At 36.8% G+C, this 13,795-nt stretch overlaps 1 protein-coding gene across 3 annotated transcripts in view; it reads right to left on the reverse strand.

Annotated features, from left to right (window-relative positions):
- FAM13B (family with sequence similarity 13 member B) overlaps positions 1-13,795 on the reverse strand; it is a 49,997-nt gene that overhangs the window by 13,619 nt on the left and 22,583 nt on the right. For all 3 annotated transcript variants that reach the window (XM_051630986.1, XM_051630984.1, XM_051630985.1), the window contains exons 8-14: positions 10,478-10,519; positions 9,293-9,448; positions 7,016-7,151; positions 6,769-6,792; positions 3,287-3,354; positions 2,498-2,552; positions 1,897-2,044 (exon numbers count right to left, since the gene is read on the reverse strand). In XM_051630986.1, coding sequence (XP_051486946.1) covers positions 1,897-2,044; positions 2,498-2,552; positions 3,287-3,354; positions 6,769-6,792; positions 7,016-7,151; positions 9,293-9,448; positions 10,478-10,519 — 629 coding nt within the window. The remainder of the gene's footprint in view (positions 1-1,896; positions 2,045-2,497; positions 2,553-3,286; positions 3,355-6,768; positions 6,793-7,015; positions 7,152-9,292; positions 9,449-10,477; positions 10,520-13,795) is intronic.

Consider the following 13,795-nt stretch of genomic DNA (forward strand, 5'->3'; position numbering starts at 1 on the left):
TCTAAACAGGACTGAAGAATAGCCAAAGCTAACATACTTTGCAATGAAATAGCACCTCTTGCAAAATACCATAGTTTCACTACCAAAAAGCTTATAATATACATTTCTAGGCAGATATTCTACTTTATTTTCAAAGTAAGGGTCATAAAACTATTTGGGTAAGTAAAACCAAAGCAACTTTTATGAGCAGATTTACAAAAATAATGAAAATGGAAGCCACAAACCTCCTGAGAATACTTGTTAAACCAGATTAACACAAATAAGGGGATGCAACAAAATATAATGTGCAAGGAAGCAATTAATATAAATAAAACACTGAGAAAGTAAGCAGGTGGGGTTTTGTTTTTTTTCAAGCTTTAAACAAAGTTATTAACCTGGGACACAAGAATAAAATCTGGACTCAAATGTCTCCAGATACCTGCAAATCACAGTCTTTCTGACATGACTTACCCTGAAGGTACAGGTGCCAGGGCTCAAGAATGCCAACCAGCAAACATTTTAAAAACCTATGTGAGCCAGTCACAGATTTCCAACCTCATCACTTGTAAAAGGGTTAAAAGATTAGTGCAGACAACACTGGTGACAAATTAACAGTAAGTCATCACCTTTCCAGATTCAGGACAATGCTTTATGTGCTGGCATGCTACAACTATATGCTATACTGTTCAACTACAGGCACCCCAGGTACCCTTCACTAATTTTAAAATGTGTAACACCGCAACCAGAAGTTAGTGGAGTCTTTGTTACCAGTGTCTTACTGACTGGCATCTGAAAGGGCAGCTGTCACTGAACAGCCTGTTCACCCCTGCCTAGTAGATCTGCACTGTACCTACCATGGCATATTTGCAAGTTTTAAAAAATGGAAAGAGGTGGACTTGTGGTCACTGGACTGTCAGTGACAGTTCACAGTAATTTAGTCAACTATCACTTGCGTTTTTTAAGGTGTGATGACTCAGAATATCAACGCTAGGTAGAGGAAACAGGATGTAAGGAACACGTAAAAAGGTCAGTACTTGGAAAAGAAGATACTAACAAGAGTGTTTTGCTCTGGTTACCAAGGGGTTATGCTTTTAGAGAAGTAAACCAACACTCTAAACAGTTATAACCAGACATTTGAGCAACAAAGTTCAGTCAAGTCACAAGCTTAGGGGCTTGCTAAACCTGGACGGCCATGAAGAATAAGATCACAAACATAAGGAATCCTGTCTGGAAGAGAGCTATGTTTTAAACATTTTGCTTTGCCTAAAATCCAAACAATGGAGGGAGAAAGGGCACAGAAATAATATCCATCTGCAACTATAACTTTTATTTTAACATCTAGAGCCATTTCAAGTTGTCTAATGACAGGGAAATCAACATCTGACATTTCTGATGTTTAAAACAAGAAAACCAACAGATTTTTCAGAATAAATGAAATATAAACTGCTGTGTTTAGTAGTTGAGTGATTTTAAGTCAAATTCAGCTAGTATAAGAACTTCAGTAGCTTGCATTTAAAAAAATAAAACTAAACCAGTCAGTGTGAATATTAACTATATGACATCATAAAAGAGTTTTTAAGGACTTGGATGAGAGATAAGTCACTTTTTAAAAAAAACAACAAAACACAAACCTCTACTATGAAACCTGAGCTTTTCTGGTTTCTTTAGTTGCTACTTTGACTTTCTAGTTGCTATTTTGTCTTTTGAGTTTTTAAAGGTCCTTAAGTTGCAGATAATTCTGAGACAAGACAGGACCTACGCCATGACTTGGTCAATCCTACCATGTGTATAGGAACCTATTATTCCTAGCAAACTAAAAAAAAAACAACAGTAAAGCTGTGTGCTGCTTCTACTTTTTCAAATTATCTACTTCTCATTACCAGCCAATGATGTTGTGAGTTAAAGGGTGAAAATTACCTTCCCATTTGTCACCATCAGATACATTCTTCAGATCTAGTCGTGGCACTTGAACACTCAGAGCTTCCTCAGAAACATGAACGCTGCCATCCTCCAACACCTCTGCATCAGTATTTGCATTAAGATCACAAGTCTTGCTACTTGAATCCTGTATTTAAAGAACAGACCAAATTTATTATTATTTAGCAATCGAAATGGGGTATCTGGAAATGAGGTATCTAATCAATGCCAGTTCCAGCACTTCTGGAAATTTTCTGGAATTAAAAAAAAAAACACCACAACAAAACCCAAACCAAGTAAACAATTCTTCTTTCCTAACTCAAGGAATTAAAAACCAGCTTTCCCCTACCCCCAACAGTAGTCAATTATTTGCATTACAAAACATTCCCTACATGAGATGCATAAGCATAAGCTTGATCTGCAGCCAAAAGTTCCTGTGAAACGAGATGGTGAGATCTCTAGCAAAGATTTTGCAAACCTTGCAAGCAGATCAACCAACATATGATTTTAAAAGCTAAATTCTTTTTTTTTTTCATATCTGTATTGCATGCGAATTTCTAAGATGCTGTGTATCTGTATAGAAATGAAATCATAATCTTACCAGAAAAATCTCTGAAGATATTCTATCATCACCACCAAGCAATATACTATTTTGCCTAAAAAGAAGACACAGACCTAGTTACCATTTTAAATACAAGTTCTTAATGGACAGTAAATACTGTACCTTCCTTTTCTTCTTGCATACCCTAGTCCAGTTTTAGCAGACATGTAATGGATTTCCTTAATGTGATAATTAAAATTCTGGAGAGCAAAAGTTACATTGTTGGGCTTCTTTCCCCCCTCTTTGTTCTTCACACAGAATTTCAAGCTGCAGCATGTAAACAACAACTGGACTTGAACTAAGCTGAGAATAAAAACAGCTCAGAACTTTACTCTCCAATTAGGAGTAAATATTTTGAAAGCTCAATTGATCTCAAACTGAAATTTCAGTCAATGCTGCACTCAGATGAACTTATAAGTTCTCTGGCTAGTCACTATTATCAGCATTAATTCTTCAATAAAATATGCCAAAATATTTTAAAAGTAACTTCTTCTATTTATCTTGCCCAGAACAATAAAACAAACAAACAAAACCCAAACATTATATATTATATAAGCTAGTATTATTTTCTCTTTCAAGTGCATGAAGTTTCATGCCTTTCATGTCATCATCCTAAAAAGGTAACTCCATCTTATCCTCTCTGTTCTCACACATGAGAAGTTTCATGTTTCACCTCCCTTATGTTACACTGTGTTGTCACACATCAGCAGCTTGACACTCCTGCTTTTCAAAACTGAAGTTACACACACTGCCATGCAGATTGAAAGAAAGCAAAAGAAACATACATACCTTTCACTATTATTTTCTCCATCAACATCTACATCTTTCTCACATGGTTCCAATAATACGTCTGCAGTCTGTTGGCAAAAAATACGTTGAGAAAGACTTGGGAATGGCATTCCCAGCTGGAAACATTTCTGTAATCATTACTGATCACACAAAACCCTCAAGAACTAAAAGCACAGCTTTTTGTGTTGGGGTAGTACTTTTTAACCATGTAGTATTTTTACATCTAAAGTAGAGCCAGTAACTAGGTGTTTTTTAGTCACTCAAAGACCAACAATGACTTTCCATCTTCAGACAAACAATTTTTTATTATTTCTTTTCAATATTAACACCAATAGTTCAACTCCAAACTGTTAATCACAGCATGAAGTTTGGAGTGACTAAAATCATGGCATATATCCTAGTCTTGAAAATAACTAGTTGGATGTAGACTTGTGCTCAGCATATATAAAATGAAACAAGTCTGACAGACCTTCTAAAAGGAGCCACTAATCCCTGTCACTAAATAAAGCAGCAACAGAACTGGAAAGGGATGAAGAAATGCTGGTATTCCTATGACACCATCTCACAAAACAAGTTCAGATGAATACATGTTACCATTTTGTTCACTAAAAGCTGGCACCCACTGGTGCCTGCTTAATTTCTACAAAAAGTTTCTCATCCAGAAGAATATAAGAAATTTGAAATATATAAAATAATTTAAAGTCACAGTTTACAACTAGTTTCAGACTTCAGGTTCTCACAAATGATCTTTAAAATGTCTGAATATGAAATGAAGTTACCTGGAGAGTTCAAACAGTTGCCAGTACTACTCGGGTAAAATTCACCCTCATCATACAAAACGCCATTATTCTGTTTACATTATTTCAGTCCTCAAGTCAAATTCCAATTCGGGGAAAGAATTTTTAATTACAGTGCATTTGTCAGACTCCAGCAGATAATTTCCACCCTAGAGATGAGCTGTACAAGTCTTGCATAGTCACACTTATTGTAGTTGAGGAAACAGCTGCTCCTGTTTCCATTTTAGACCCAGAGGAGAATTCACATGCACATATTTTATTTCCTACAACCCTACTTGCCCCTCTCAAACTCTCTGCCCCTAGAAGAATCGGTATCCTTCCCTGTAAACACACCCCCAGCAACATTTGAAATGGTGTATTAACCAAGAAGGTAGAAACATTGAAAAAACAGAACTTCACCCCAGAATGTCACCTTACCACTGTTATCAATGGACAGAAATGTATCAAAAAGCTAAAAAGGTGAAGAATGACACCAGGTATGACAACAAAAGCACATCTAGACATGACTGTGTGCTCCCAAGGATCATGTCCCCTTTTATCCTCTTAGCAGGGTAACGCACTTGAACTCAGAAGTTCACATACTTCATACAAAGTGGGATTCACATTTCTCAGCTGCTCTTTGAAACCACTGAAACTGCACAAAATGCGCTGTAAAGCCAACAATTTGATATTTTTGTTTCCCTGTTTGTTTTTTGTCTCTATTTTCTGAGCTTTGATTTCCAAAGCTCAGCATACATTTTAACAAGAGAGCCAGGAGGAAGTGAAGTGTCAGGAGTTAACATGAGAAACTCACTCTCTATTGGTTTTGAAGACCTGCACTGTCAAGACTCAAAATCTAGACAAATACTACAAACAAAAGACTACTTATAACAGCAAGTCAGAAAAAGATTTATGGAACAAATACAGAACTCTATCCTGTACTTTCAAACACAGTTCTTGCAAACACAGTATTCAGCTGAGTGGATAAAATACCATCTAATTTCAACACCATGTTTTGTGCATTTTGCACAACAGATAACAATCCAGTAATTTTTATAACAAGATTTATCAGAAAGAACCTGGACAATTGATACATTCTGTGACATCGTAATTTAAAGAATGGGATTATGAAACAATATGGTAGTTTAGCAGGAACAATTGAAAAATTTGGCTTGTTAAGTGATTCAAAAGCCGTTTGGGATCCATGAAAGGAAACAGAAGGCCAGGAGAAGAATAGGTTACAATAATGAAAAGTGCTTCAGCAACATTTTGTTTCAAGAAAAACAGATTCCAGACAAGACTCACAGTTTCACTATGCTAAGGCATCCAATTCTATCTTTTCAAGGTGACAAACCCATTACATTATTCTGGTTTATTTAAGTCTACTAACAATAGGTTTGCTTATCTAGTTATCTTTCAGGAAACCCTCAGAAAGATTTACAGACTCACAGGCAAGAAGCTAAAAATCATAGTAGAAAGTTCTCTACATATGGAAAGCAAATCTCTCTACCCACAGAATGAATCATTTAGATTTATAACAACAGAAGTTTTGCCAAATAAATAAGGAACTACAAATAGGAATTTTTCATTAGAAGTGCTTATTTGACAGCTGCATATGAGCTATCTCAAACAGAGGGGTAGAAACTATATTCTCTTGCATATTACTGTTATACTTGATTTCCTTTTTTTCAGCACATATTTTACAGCATTGCTTGATCACATAAAGATACCCTGAGTGAGAGGCTGATGTCTGCTTGCTAATAAAATATGCTGGTACAGTTCAGGCCATCGTTGCAAATTCAGGCCATACCTACTACAGATCTTTACATTTGCTTGTATGTGAAGATAGAATAATTTGCAGCTCAAAGCAAAGCAGAGGTATGTTTGTTGCATGGGGCAAACATTTTAATAATATTCAGTTGCTACAATACTGTGCTTCCATTCAAACTCTATACAATACCTGTTTCTTTCAGTGACATAAAGCTGCTCAATTCAAGCACAGTATATAAGAGCAAAGCCAAAATTCAATCTATGACAGCTTACCTACGTGGTTTGTTGTTTACATTTTCAGCTGCTTTCTCAACTATAACAGCAACTTCAAGTATCATTAACATTCTATTTTCTGAGCAAAACAGGTTTAAAAAAATACAACCAAGTATTTTATTTTTACAAGCATCACATCCTAAAATGTCCTCATGCAGCACTGTAAACAGATTTTTCTGCTTTGGAATACAAATGACTAATCCTGGTACTTTTCAAGATGAGATTAAGTGTTGAACCTCTTCAGGAGGTCTCAAGTCTAATTTTCTTCCATTTGTCTTATGCTGAACACCTCAAGTTTAAGAATTCTCAGAGTACACATCAGTATGGAGGAACATGAGCTATCAGCACAGCAGAAGTCAAAGATCTAAGGAAAGTGGTCCAAGGGGAAGTAACAGAACCTCTTTCAACTACAAAGGAGACTGGCAGCAGTGAGTAAAGGTTGTAACCAGCTAATTACAAAACCACACCTTCCTAGCACAAGCACAGCCAAGAGGCTGCAGAGTCCAAGGGGACTGCTACTTCTGCCCTTTACAGTACCAAGTGTGACTGACTGTGAGGCTGTGCTACAATCACAGCTCTAGGTCTCCTGCTCCTCAGGAAGCCTTTACTAACACAGATGTTGTTCTAACTTGTGTTATGATGTTTGCTGATAAACTGACTTACCTGAGCAGCAGGAAGGGCTGGTACCTGTGAAAGACCAAAAGAAAAACATGAGTCAGGGTCTAAGCAAACTGCACCAAAGCACACAAACAATTTTCTGTGCATGTCTATGAAATGTGCACAGCAGAGAAGACAATTAACTGCACAGAGCAACAATGCCATGTAAGGCTGCAACAGAGCTATTAGGAAAACTTGGATCTTTAAAGCACAGGAATTTTGCTTGTCATTTACAGGAGGCTCTTCCTCTCACCTGAATGCTTTCTTCTTCCTCAGTTACAGTATCATGTTTCATAGCTTCACTGTCTAAATCAGTGCAAACCAGTACTTCAGAGCAGTCTCCTGTGTTCTCACTGCTACCAGTGTCATTATCTTCAATAACATCATTCCTACACAGAAGAATAGAAAGACCTCAGCAGCCTGTTGCTCTAATTTTAAAAGAAAAACACACACTTTTGTTTTTTTACTAAGGAGTATAACATATCAGGCTTTTTTCAACAACATTATTCTGACCAAAGATACTTTCAACACCTACAATTTCAATCAGCTGTAGGCAAATTTAATTATTTATGTAGTTTATATATACTTCTGAGGTTTTCTACAATGGCATACAATAGATATATTATGATGTATTTACTGGATTCTTTTTATTAATGATCAGGCATACAACCCCCACTTACTATGTGATAGAAGTGCAACAGCCAGAATAAATGACTTATTGAAACTACTGTGACTCAGTGAAGTTGCTGTGAGTACACTCCTCCCAACACACAAGCCAGCTAGTCTACAGCTACTGTCATTATGTTTTCTCCTCCAGTAACAAAATCCCATTATTTCTAACATTGAATCTTCCTAAAATTCAACTCAAGGCTTGTAAGAGTACAACCAGATTAAAACTAACTTATACTGTGTCTATGTCATATATTCTTTACACACCAGCTTCCCTGTTACTACAATTCTACAATCCATCACAAGCCTATGACTTCCTTGCTTTCTCTTCCCTCACAAAGAATTCCACACTCTTTTTAAAAATGCTCCTCCCTCTATCAGATATATAGATACTAAACAGGATGGTTCAGAATTTAACACTATTTAGAATTTAACTATCTTTTCTAAATTCCAGCGATTATTTTCAGTTAGTTGTAAGGAATTTGCACTGGATCAGTGTCATTTTTTAGTTACTCATTTCACTGTGCATTTGCCTGGCACTCAGCCTGCTGGCAGCAGTGTTTTCAAGGACCCAGGTGACCTCACTCAAGAACGCTCTCATGTATCTTCTATTACGGTTAATCCACAGTGGAACGATGATCAGAAGCATCTGAAATAGTCCCTGTGCCAGAACAGTGTATCTGTTTCAAACCTACAGTGGCAGAACTTTTAGCCTCTGCTTCTGTCAAGTCAGCCAGCCCATAAAGCACCTTGTCTGGAACTGAAGGATCTGAGCTGCAACATGTCATTCAGTCAATTACCCACTTACTTATAAATTACTCAATCCATTCAGTCTCTAACACTACAACTCAGCTTGAATTTATCATTACCATGCAATGGTCATGCAATTACTAGCAATGATTACTAGTTCTATGGTGAACTGCTAACTTTAGTCTAATCTCTTGTCACAGATAAGACTTCTAAAAACAGACAAGAATTAACAACTTGGAAAACAGTTTTTGAGTCTCTGAAAACTTCACGTATTACAGGCTCTGAGCAACAAAGGAATTTAGGTACTCAAGTCCTACTGAACTGCACATTTTTGGAGTTTTTGTGTTACTCATGAAGAAGCTAGCTTCTCAATGGTGCCATGGCAATCACTACACTCATAGGATGGCAAGATTTACAGTGAAAATAAAAGTTGATCAAATGAGGCTAAAACTCTATGTAAAATGACCCTGCTCATTCTATCCATCTTTAGCTATTCCATTGCCACTGGCAGGCAGAGCAGTAAAACAGCTACATCAACATGGCTAGATAGGGCAAAGACACTCAAACAGCACCTACAGTAGCTTCCATATGGTAAAATTGTCATAAGTAACATCAGTGAGATAACAATGAAATCACCGGGGTAAATTTAAGTCCTTGTGCTGCTTGCACCAAATTCAGCAGTAATGTAGTTACACTTCACAACATTTTCAACTATAAGATCAATTTAAAATATTTCCTCCAAGAGCTGTTGGTTGCTGACAATTGATGAGAGCCAATTTGGTTTAAAATATGAGATAAATTGAAGTTAATAGCAATAATCTTATCTTATGATTTGGGTTGAGGTGAGAGATTTCATAGAATCATAGAACCATTCAGGTTGGAAAAGCCCCTTGGGATCACCAAGTCCAACCATCATCCCTACTCTACTAAGTTCTCCCCTAAACCACATCCATCAACACCACACCCAAACGACCCTTAAATACAGCAGGGATGGTGACTCAACCACCTCCCTGGGCAGCCTATTCCAGTGTCTAAATTTTGGGTAGTTTGTTTTGGAAGAGTTAAGATATAGAATCCTACGGAATTCAGCACAGGTACAACAAAATCTTACTGGTTGTTAGATCCTTCCTCATCCCCACTGGGATTTTTTTCTTCATTGTTACAGCCCAGTCTGTGTTGCTGTATATGTTTAAGATCGTTATCTAAGCTGCTCTGCAGGTCAAAGAGGTGCTGCTCCACAGCTGCTCTAATTGTTCTTTCTAAAATGCTAGAAAGAAAAAAAAAAGAAAATTCATATTAAGAACTCTCCTTTTGCATTGACCAACTATGCAGAAAGGCAGGGATAACAAAATTTACACATGACAGAGGAATCTTTGATGCCAAGTATTTCAAAGCAATAACAGACTAAACTTTTCCAAAAAAACAGTGGAAATTATTGCACATACTACCTTTTATTTCATAAGATTTACATTAAGTATTATGAAGTCTTTTAACAGTATTTTAAGAGTAATCAGCACATTACAAGTACTAGCTTCTTTTTTGACAACTACACAAAAAAATAAACCCTGTATAAAAGCCTAACATATTAATGTGACAGTAAAATCCTGTGTCTGTAACAGGTCAGTCAGCCCTGGAACAGGAACCTCTTCAGCACAGCTGGCTGTAACCCCTCCTGAACAGGACTGTAATCTTAAAAGGCAAGAGCCAACAAATAGCAGAGACAATAAGCAAGTATCTAGTGGAGAACACAGGATATATCCAAAGATACATAAGAGAACAGCAGCATTCTTTGAAAACAGACTACTCTGCTGAGTGTTTCTTAGGCTCACCCAAAATAAAAAAACTAGACCTATAAAAAAACTTCCCATGAGAATCTTCAAATATTTCACCCCATTTTTAACTCTGGAATTAATTGTGTTTACTTTTCCTCCACATTTGTACATGCAATTCACTGAACTGTACTCAATATTAATGACTAGAAGTGGTGCTAAAATACTATCATAATTTTGAAGTCAAACATCAATGATGTATCTAAGTATAAAACCAAAGTGTTTTGGAATCTAGGTACTACCATACTGTGTTCTCATGCTTCTGCAATCCCCACCACTGACACACATTAGGTTTTTTTCTGCATTAGTGTTAAATGCCATAAGTGAAATACTTCACACTAGAATATGTTCTTTCACATCTGTAACCAACAAACCTACTGCATTTGTGTTTCTTGAAAGAAGGCATAATTTCTAGGCATATTCTAGCAACAGCAAATTCAAACATTTTATATTTTCATTATACTTACTCTGCAGAGGCTGGCAAGATACTTATGGGAGAGATATGAGCACTGCAATAAAGAAGAAATAAGTTAATGTAATGCAAAAACTTAACGCAACAAATAACTCTTGAAGTCAACAGAAAGCAACTTACAAAATACTTGAAGACTGCATGTAAAGAATAAAAGTAGAATAAATATGTACTAAACCCTGATTTGCAGAGGCACTTCACTATTTAGGTGAAGAAATGTTAGAGTGCCATCATATGACAGAAAGTTGGAGAAGTAGCAATGCAGATTTCTGTCTCTCAAGAGCCAATACTCAGTACATGATGCAGCTATAGGCTCTCAGATGTACAGTCTTTCCCATGGGAAATACTAATCACTTAGTCTCCAAAGACTTCCTGACACCTTGCTTAAGAATGCAGATTTTAACCTTGCTGCCTAAAGCAAATTCCAAGTTACTCTGCTTTCCTGCAGGGTTGCAATTCATAGAGGTTCTTCCCCGCCTGTCAGACTGTTGCATAACTTCTGCAATGTTCAACAGATCTGCAGCACTCTCCAAGGACAGCTACATTTCAAGAGCAAGGCAGGCACCTTCCAGAGGTTTTAAGACATGAACTAGCCATTTGCAAAGCAGCTGGAAATCTCCTAGCACAAACCACTTCAGCCTACGGAAGGTTGAAGAGTGGAAATCAGTTTAACTAAAGCAAGCACATGCAAGAAAGTTAACTCATGTACGTGGTCTCTTCTTCAGTTTTTCATTAATATGATCAAGGTTCTGTCATTATAAGCAGAGTATCTAAATTTCAAAGTGACAGTACATATGCTAAGAGTGAAATAAAAGAAAATACTGTAAACAGCAGTAAGTTGCAACTGGTTGTCTTATTCAGAAAAAAAATTATACTAACAATTTCAACTAAGGGGTGAGGACTGAAGTAAACAAACATGTTTTGTTCCTTTGAGATATAACTATGCTCAAAAAGCTGAAAATTTTACTCTACCCTTCACAAACAAAATTTTAGTCTACTCTTTACCCTGCAACAACACTGCTGGCAGCCACAGTTGATTTTAAATACTATTTTCATGAATGCATAAAGTAAACCCTGAAATACAAGGGAGCTTGCTGCTCCACTGGAGAACCAAACAGGTACTGCCTCTGAGAGACCTTGGGCTGATACCAGCTTTGCCTGTGCTGAAAAACAGAGACAGTCTCTCTGCTTACGCAAGAGTAGCTGTATCTTGGTTAGACCTTATCAAGTTTATTAGTAGTTCCACCACCGGAGATGTTAAGATAATCAGACCACCTCAACAGACTTTCTATTTTTTCTTCCCGTAAGTAGATGAAGCACAAGCAATAAAGGACTTTGAATTAATCATTAGCTGATAAGGAAAGGGGTTAAAGTTTGTGGGTTTTTTTAATAATTATGCCCTTTTGTACTGGGCCAACAGCAAAGTGCAGTATTTAAACACCACCATGTAACTGCTGAACAGGTTGGTGCTCACAGAAGTTTCAATTATTATTTTTTTTGCTTTTGTTTTAAATCAAGCTCATTCTGTGATTTGTGTGCTTGTCTGCCTAGGTGAAAAACCAAAGCAGATCTATTCCAAACACTTTAACAGAACAGGCAGCTCTAAACTACTACTTCAAAATAGATGTTGCTGCATAGCTCTGGAAAACTGAAACACCTAATTGTAGAAGTCAGATCTTGTAGCCACTAATTTCAAAGCTGCTGGATCAAACAACTGAGTGTGAACACATGGACATTTCATTTTTTTTCTTTCAAACACAGAAATGGTAAGAAAAAATTCACAACTTAAAACATATCATTGATATTTCTGTACACAGAGGGTCAAGTAAGTTTTCTGATACAGACATTTTGTTCTGACAATACTTGAAATAAAAAAAATGAAGCCATGAAGCTGTGAATAAGTTCAGCTTCATGAACAAGATAAAAGAGGGGAGGAGCATGTACAAGAATCTGTGAAAAAAACAGTAAGATTTCAGAACATGGAAAATGTTGTTTTAAGTATTCAACCTCAGTATTTTCAGTAAGTTCTATAAAAGCTGCATCATAAAAGGTATGCTTACATTCTACAAGTACTAATACATAATTGTATGCATTGAAATTAATTTAATATTAAAAACACAGTCACTCCTAGGACAAGCTGGGGGGGAAGGCAACTGGAGCACAGAACACTGCAACACTCTAACTGTAAAAGAGCAAAAAAAATTCAGTCAAGGGCACAAGTACAAATACTATTTATAGGAAAACATGATGACCTGGAACCTTTTTATTCTACCACTTGAGACAATGAGGAACTGTGTCAAGAGTGAGAAGAATCAAATTCATCTCCAAAGAACCCAGATTTCAGACATGGTTCACAGCAAAATCCTCCATCTCGCTGCGTAACCTTCAGCCCCAGAGCAGGATCATTCACCGGTGCTTCCATTAAACACCTTTAGGTGCATTAGAAACACTCAGCGAAAGATGTGCATAAATCAGCAGTATTGCAAAGCCTGAAGAATCCTCTTACTATGTAAAGAATATCTTATACCTTCAACTAAGCACTTCAGCAATTAAGTACTTTTTGAAAGAAACGTGTCAAATAGCTCTTAGCTGAAAATACAACCTCCAAACCACATACCACACACAGTTCAAGGATACTTTCTAAAAGCTGTAACTTACACTGCTCCACTCAGCCTTAACGCAGCATGACACAGCAAGACACAGGAAGGTAAACATCTTTGTTTCATAATCCTAACCCACCCTGAGAAGCCCTTTTGCACTATCTCCCTACCCTTAAAAAGTCCAAGTAAAAACATATCGTAAGATAGAAAAATCCATTCACCAGAGATAACATTTCAAAGTTTGTCTTAGTAATTAACTGACTGCACCCAGATTCTTATTTCTCATTTAAAAAATAATTTGTGGCATTATTTCATTTCACAAGATCTCCAAAATACCTTTAATTTTCAAGTTAGAGAGTCTTATTTACAATCACATCAAAGCAACATTTTCCTTCCATAATTACCTGTGCAGCAGAACTTTACAGGCCATTCTGATTATTTTTGCTATCCCAAATGAGCACTTCATGTAAAAATGCTTCATTTGAAAAAGAAGCAAGCGGGATGCAGGCTGCTGGTTGTGCATACTGCTTGCTGGAGCCAATGGCTGCTTGTCAGACAGTACTTCTGGAGTGCTGCACTAAACCCTGCAGTCTAAATAGAAACAGACTGCAACATGAGGTCACTCCTGACAATAAGCTGCCCAATCAACACTTGAAAGCTCTCCTAACATGTTGATCACAGATTTTCTAGGATGGAAGTAGGGATGAGTATCAGGA

The sequence above is a fragment of the Apus apus genome, chromosome 13 (assembly GCF_020740795.1).
Source record: "Apus apus isolate bApuApu2 chromosome 13, bApuApu2.pri.cur, whole genome shotgun sequence".
Classification (NCBI taxonomy): Eukaryota; Metazoa; Chordata; class Aves; order Apodiformes; family Apodidae; genus Apus; species Apus apus.